This window comes from Hakea prostrata, chromosome 1, assembly GCF_041222555.1.
Source record: "Hakea prostrata isolate BN-2017 chromosome 1, UWA_Hpros_2, whole genome shotgun sequence".
Taxonomy (NCBI): domain Eukaryota; kingdom Viridiplantae; phylum Streptophyta; class Magnoliopsida; order Proteales; family Proteaceae; genus Hakea; species Hakea prostrata.
The window spans coordinates 63,672,274-63,680,075 of NC_142600.1; the positions used below are offsets into that span (position 1 = coordinate 63,672,274).

The 7,802-nt window shown below is 38.5% G+C and overlaps 1 protein-coding gene across 2 annotated transcripts; it reads right to left on the reverse strand.

The window, feature by feature from the left end:
* Positions 1 to 1,702: 1,702 nt before the first annotated feature.
* Positions 1,703 to 5,211, reverse strand: LOC149029374 (uncharacterized). 2 transcript variants are annotated; one of them, XM_089141688.1, is made up of 3 exons: positions 5,007 to 5,211; positions 4,103 to 4,298; positions 1,703 to 2,938 (listed from the first exon to the last, which is right to left on the reverse strand). In XM_089141688.1, the coding sequence occupies exons 2-3, from the start codon at positions 4,263 to 4,265 to the stop codon at positions 2,352 to 2,354; spliced, it is 750 nt and encodes a 249-aa protein (XP_088997814.1). In that variant the 5' UTR covers positions 4,266 to 4,298; positions 5,007 to 5,211; the 3' UTR covers positions 1,703 to 2,351. The 2 variants fall into 2 exon arrangements, with proteins under 2 accessions (XP_088997814.1, XP_088997808.1); XM_089141682.1 differs by having other exon boundaries at positions 4,991 to 5,211.
* Between the last annotated feature and the right edge of the window lie 2,591 nt (positions 5,212 to 7,802).

Sequence of the window (7,802 nt, forward strand, 5' to 3'; positions counted from 1 at the left end):
TTATTAGCCTTTGATATCTTCCTGCACTAATTTTCATCTACATCATCATTATGATTTACACAATTTATATGAGTGGGTAAAGGTAAGGTTTCGTCCTCCCTTTGTAGTTGAAGAGCCTTAATCCATTTGGTGAGGTTTCCTAGCACCATAAGGGGATTGGGTGTTTTCTGACTAAGCACCCTTTCATTCCTTTCTTTCCAGATGAAGTAGCATGATATTATGAAGATAGACATAAACCATCTGAATTTGGCCTTGGTCAATTCTCAATTGCGAGCACATGTTGTGGCACCAACTCAGAATGGATATATCCGTCCAGTTTTCTGTGCGTAGCCCCAGGGGTCTTGCTATGTGAACTCTCTTTCCTCATTCACATGATATAAAGATGTGCCATGTTGTTTCTTCTTCCTTGTACATTGCACACTCCGATTGAGTTTGTGACCATTTTGCTAGTTTTGCGCAAACCAGTAATCCTGCCTTTAAAACACGCCAAAAGAACACTTTAAATTTGAGATATTTTGGTAACTTCCGCATTTGGTTCCACCAATTTGTTAATTGGTTTTCATGGTTCATGAAACATTGTTTCATTATTTCACGATAAGCCATTTTTGGCCAAAAATTCTCCATTTGGAGAAATTGAGGTGGACCAAGAATCTTCTTGGTCCAAGAGAAGTATTGGAAAAGCTATCACCAGGTTTGAATTTGCCATTGCTGGCCATATGTCCCTGTTTAAACTTTGTAATTCATCTGCCATTGTTGCCTGTCGAGGCCATCTTGTGAAGTCCTACTCTGTTGTTATTCTCTGTTCCTGATAATGTTCCCATGGGTCAAACTAGAACGATGTTCTTCGACCATTCTCGACTACTTTTCTCACCAAATTACGAGTGCAGTTGAAACATTTGAACATGAAGCCACCATCACATCTGATCTAAGGAATAGATTACGAGTGCAGTTGAAACATTTGAACACGAAGCCACCATCACATCCTAAACATTGCTACATGAGGACTCATAGGGTTTTAATTGAATCAACCGAGAGAGATTTCGAAGAGATGGTCATAGAGAGACTTTTGGCAATGGTGGGGTGATTTTCGACACAGGGGGCAGTTTCCGGCATAGTATAGGTTCTCCTTTCACCTAAGGATTGAATATGAGACACTATTAAATGAGGATAATTAAATAACTTAACTGCCCAAAGGACATTAAAGTTATTTTACTTATTACTTAACCAAGAAAAAAAAATGAATCTTGATCAAACATATCTGTAAGTAATTTGTAATATTTGTAATATTGCAAGTGGATGGCATGTAATCTTAACCATAAAAGTGAAAAACTCCCAATTTCACCCACATAATAATAGGTAACATATAAAACACTCTTTTAAATAAGATACAAGATGAAAGTCAAAAAAGTCAGAGACCTTCCAGGGAAATCTATGGATAAGAATATATTTTTCTAATATCTTAGAGTAAACGATGGTTCTCACCGTTGCAGTGATTCAAGGCAAATGAGGAGATGCTCATTTAAACTACTACAAAAATAATAATAATGAACTTTTAATTATGACCTATTTGTTCTTTTAAATAAAAATAGATTCCATAATACATACCCACCATGCATGAAAACAAAAAAAATCTCAAAAAATGAGACTGAAAATTGATACCATAACAAGATCCCAATAATATCAGGGGTTTAGCTCCAAAGAACATAAAGATCACCCACTAGAATTCATACAAAGAAGAAAAAAAATAGAAGAAGATAGAGATTGGGCCCCAAAATGCTTACATAAATAAGATTTTTCGTCTAGCAGAGTGCCAAGTCAGAGTCAACCTGGCCCCTGCTAGGCTCAGCCAAAGGGCTCGACTCAAACTCATAGCAACCCTCCTAAGGTTAGCGCATTTGCAAACCAAAGCCCATCCTTGAGCTGAAAAATCAGAGCTGGTATTGACCAGGTTTGGACCAGCTAGGTATTATTAATCCCCCATCCAACTTAAATACAAATCGAATTAATTGAATGAGAAACCCTAATACTTATTAAATTTTTTCGTTCGATGTTACACAACTCAAAATGTATTGATATGCAACTTGATTCATTTTAACCTTTCCAATTTTTACTAATTTTTTGATACTCATGATATTGAAGATTTGAAAACACATGACTCACTTTGACCAGGTTTGACAACATCAAGCCATCAGATTTTCTTTTCTTCTTTTTTTTTTTTCAAAAACCAAGTCAATTCAGAAAGCCTAGTTTTCCAACTAAGCTTTCATGGTACTGTAAGACCCTGTAACTAAAAGGTTTTCTCATCCCTCAACATGCTTTGAAGCCAATAGTTTATAAGAAAGGCATACTATTTATCTGCTTAAGTCAATATATGAAGCATGGTGAATGCAAATATACCACTGACCATCAATCCTCTCAAACACATTTGTCACATGCTGTTTCCCCCAACTGCTGCCTTTGGTTTTAACCACTTCAATGCATCTAACATACCCAATATCACCTATGACATGAGCTTGAGTATCTTTTACCTCGATCTCAAGTGGGAATTCATAGTCTGCCCATACGAACTCCCAGCTCCCCATGACAAGATCATAACCAGAAATCCCACCAACACCAGGATGAACCACACACACATTATCCCCTTTTGCCCACAGGGCTCGCATGGCAGCCATATCTCCTTTCCTGAAACAATTATAAAACCGACTATTTGCAGCTAGAACAGAAGCCTTGCTGTCCTCCTGAAGAAGCCGAAGGCTATCCCTGATTTCTGCTGCTCGAGCATAGTTTTCTTCTTTAATGGCCATCTGCAGGTCCTGCTCTAATGTTTGCACATCCAAGACAATGCTTTCACTGCTTAAAGCCCCCTCTGAATTTTCACCTTTGACATGGCAACATCTCCCAGAAGGTAGGCGATAAGGCAGGTGATGTGGTACCGTACCTAGTAAAAACATAAGCAAAACTCAGAACCACTTCGGCAAAATGAGTTTAATAGCTGATACATGGGATACAATCGAAGAAGAAACACACACTTGAAGGTAGTTCATAGCATATTCAAAATAAATATATTATACAATTCATATCTTAAATACTTTATCCCTCCCGTGAACTAATGATCTTCAAGAAACTACAAAATGTGAGAAATAAACACCTGACTAATCAAAATGTATAAGTTCTATCCAGAACTGTACTTATCCAGAACTGGAGACCAACAATTAACGGAAGAAACAGCAATACCACGTTCAAGCAATCACCATCTAGTGTCCTCACAAAACTTTGCAAGGATTGAGAATCACAAGCAAGTTTTTGTCATGACAAATCATAAATACATACACCAAAATGCATTTAACACTTTAATAAGAGAAAAGCTCAAGACAAGAATGACACCGATATAGCTCAACTCTTCGATGGTGTGCATTTAAAGAGAAAAATAATATGGCATTATGATTTTGTTTCCTTTTCCAACACTTCTAATTTTCCCAAGTCAGGTCTCTGCAACAGTGCTTTTGAGGAAAGGAAAAAATAAAATAAAAAAGGAAGAAGAAAGAAAGAGAGAAAAAAATGAAGATCTGATAGAAATTATGCCTTCTGACAGAGTGACAGACAACAGTATCTACTTCATGAACTCCAATTGGGATAACGTAAGTATGGAAATCTGTCATAAAGCACAGTGATTCTTGGATGTGTTTTCCACCAAGGGTCAGTCTTCACATGTTTCTTTTCATTTGTGCCAGATTCTGATTGAAAGACAAAGTGAAGGTGTAGCAGCCAATTTTGGTAGGAAGAAACTAAGTCATATTTCATAAAATTATGAATGGTAAACAAATTGGTCTCTCATAAAATGACCAAGCATCCAATTAAACTTTTAAACGATGAAGACAATGAGGAATAACAGTTAACAAGTGCAAAAAGATAATTCAGGATGCTAGAAATTGGCACCAGTTGCCTAGACACCATGACAACTACTCTTATTAGAAATTGAAATGGAGTCTAAGACAATAAGATAGGAATGCAGGTAATGAAATTGCCATTCTGATTGTATTATCTTATTCTTATTGAAACTTTTAACGAGGATAAGTCATAAAAACAAGGAAAGACCACTTACATACTTGAACCATTGGTTTTACCCATAAGCTAAGATGCCCTGGCAAGGACCAGAAGCCTCCTAGACTGGCAGAAGAAATTGCAAGAACTTTGTTGTCGTCCTTGGAGGAAAGTGGAGAACCATAACAGGGCAGCCCATGATTCATTGCAGATAAGCATGACATATTGTTGACCTCCCCAAAATCAGAAATGTGTACCTAACCCACAAAGAAATAAAGAACAACTAAAACAGAGAAAATTAAAAGGAACATCTAATTTTACTCACAAGAGTAGAATTTCTGAACTTTTAAGCACATAAATAAAAAGGAAGAGAGTGATCTGTGTTCCATTGCCAAACACCCAATACTTAAAACTGAAAATTTACTATCAAAGAGGACTTATGCATTTCAGGATATTCAATCAGAGAATCGACAGCAAATAAACAGCAATCAACAAGGTCACATATTAGAGTAACAAGCTATAACAGACAATCACATGGCCTTTCAATCCTAATTTTCAGACTGGTGTTCCATAATTAACAAAGACACTTCAACAGAGCAGCTATGAGCTCAATATGGCTCAAGTTAGCGAATTCCCAGAATCAACGCCCATACAAAGAGGAAGGGGCCAACTGACAGTGATACTCACTTGGCAGAGAGAAAAAGCTCTGAAATTGACACTTGAAACCCTTAAGAGCAAGGAGTGACACGTCGAACCCTAATTTCAGGGCACAAAACCAGTAGTCTTAAAGACAAACCAACAAAGATCCATGAAAGACACCACAGATTGGAAGCCATTAGAGCTCCAAACCATAAAAACAACAAGAAATTCATGGGCATTCACCCTAACCTGGCATAACTGAAACAAACGAAGGAAAAGAAAAAGAAGAGATAACATGTAAAGTCATTACTGGTTGGAAGGAATACTTCCGACAGAGCAACAGGACAGAGATCGTCTTCCCAAATGCGCGTTTGACACAATCTCTCTCTGTCTCTCTCTCTCTATAACCTCACTTAGCACTGTAGAGTCTGTATTACTTGCTGCGAGTTTATCTGAAGAATGTCTAGCGAGTCTCCGACGACTCTCCGCGGACCAAAACTAATGTTTGCTTCGCCTTCAATCGCTCCAACGTTTAGCAAAATGTTAATATTCGGATTTGACGGCATTAAATCTGTGACCTTGCATGTTATTCATATCCGACGGTTTTGAAGAATGTTATCGGATATGGCCAAGTTTGGCCCCAAGAAGACTGAACCTGTTGTAAGTCAAAACAATGTCTGGGTTGACAAAACCTGGACCCGAGGCCCGGTGGTGCGTTAAAAGTTTCGAATTTCTAACCTTGAGTTGGGCTGAAGTGGGCCATGAGGCCTCCAGCTAAGCCCAACCCAACCCGATTTGTCTGCTTTTTCCTTCTTCCTCCTCCTTTTCTTCCTTTTTCTTCCGTCTCATACCTGTTCTTCTTTTTCTACCCAGCTCAGCCCGCTGCTCGCCATAGCCTACGCTCTCCCTTCCCGCTCCCCTTGGTTAGGGCCTGGCCCTAGGGGCAGGTTAGGGTTGAATTATTTTGACCTTCATTTAGTGTTAGACAAAGTTTGATGTAGCTAACGGAACCTAGGGTTGGGTTAAGGAGTTTAAAAGCTCAGCCCAACTTGATGAGTCTGAATCTTCAACCCCTATGGTTAGAGAGATTATATTCTCCTCACACTTTTTCATCACTCATTTAAGAAAAGGTTCACCTCGAGCATTGATAAGGTAGACTAAAGCCAAGAACTCCCTCCAAAATATATGGAAGATGAGTGTGGAGAGAACATCAATCTTCTATCCTCACAAATATAGGACCCCAACCCCACCTTGTAACCTTGGGAGAACTTTGTTGGTTTATGTTGAGAACTTGTTGAAGAAAGATTTTGCACAACCACTTGTAACTTGTAAGAATTTTATAATCACAAACTTATCAGAGATGAAATGTACCAGTGGTACTTTCTTTAAGATATTTAAACACCACAATTTGTGCAACACGGGTTCCAAACGTGTCTTTACCCCCAAGATCAGTTAGTCACAACCTTTAAGGTTGCACCCTAGAAAGATTGCTTTAGGTGTGATTAGGTTTTATTCATTACTAAAAGAAAGACAACAAGGAGAGAGGAGGAAAATTCAATTAATTCATTGTTCAAAAAGGAGCTCGAGTCTAGGTCTATATAGAGCCTGGAAAACTATGTGCAAAAAGGTAAGGCACCTCTCTTTGTGAGGGTATCCCCTCATGTCACCTCTTTATGGAAAGATACATCTCTAATGGCATCTCCCTATGTTAACCCAGCAAAAGGCATTCCGGATCAAGGCCCATGACAAAATGGGCTTTCTAGACCATGACTCACGATTCAAATCCCAAGTCATATGTAGAAATATTAATATATTAATATAAGTTATATATCCATAGCTCGATTGGATTAGGGTTAAAGCTGAGATTGCATCACACACAAACTTAGGTGAAGAAAGCAAGTTGCATACCTCGATGCTAGTGGGAATAACTCAATAATGTGTGTTACTTTTCTATGATGAACCTCTTAGTATTTATAGAACTTAAGAGATTACCTTGGTTGTGTAGTATTGGTGATTTGACTGGAATTCTACAATAACTTCTATTCTCTCCAAAGCAGGTTTGGACTCTTTCCTATCACTCACATGGTGATCATGGAGTCTAGTTTGGACTCTACAGTTGACTTTGATAGGGCATTCTAAGTCACCTTGTAGATCTCCTATGGTTGGAAGGAAAAATGTTGCCAAAAAACCCCATCAATCAGTAGTCAAAATGGATACTTCCAACTCTTTGTCCTGTGATTCTAGGAATGTCAAATTAGGGCAAACTGAGTAGGCTTTTGGTGACCAATTAGAACTTCAATCCCCTTCAGTTTTTGCTTGGGAATCTTCTGGGAACGAGGGTGAGGATTCTAAACATGAGTCTTGACCACATGTTATTCCCTATGGTGGTCGAGGTAAATCTACCATCAGTGCTCAAGCCAAATTCAAGGCTGAAAGAAAGAAATGGGTGGATAGTCTAACGCCCAAGGAATACAAGACCAAGCAAGCAAAAAACTTTTCTCTCGATCATATAGAGTTTGATCCAAATAAATCAGGTCTTGAGTTTTGAACTTCAAAGATGATTGGAGAGCGATTAAAATATCTGAGGGCTAAATATGAGATCCCTCAAGACTACATCCTTAGAGTTCCAAATAGGATTGAAGGAGCTGACAAATGCTGACTAGGAGAGTTCCTTCTTTATGAGGATACATCAAACAATGGGTTTAGACTTCATGTTCGCCCCATATTGGCTAAGATTCTTTGTCATTTTGAGATGTGTCCGAGAATGCTGGCTTTGAACAGCTGTCGTAACCCTATATGTTTTTGGGGGTTTGGTCAACCAGAGACAATCAATGTTCGACCCTCTTTGGATTTATTCCTTCATTTTTTTTATGGCAAAAAAGATGGAGCAAAGTGGCTGGTTCTGTTTGTCCAAGAGACCAACCAGTTGGAACAAGAACTTTGTAGGTAATGGGACGCTTCCTTCAAACACTAAAGGGTGGAGTCTTGGTCCTGTTAAAGGGTTGAACGATCCTCCTCTTCTTACCCCCAAAGAACAAAGCTAAAGAGAAAATCCTTTAGATTCCGGCCAAAGACAAGAATCTTCAAGCAGTAAACGGCTATTGCTTGAAACACCCAAAGAT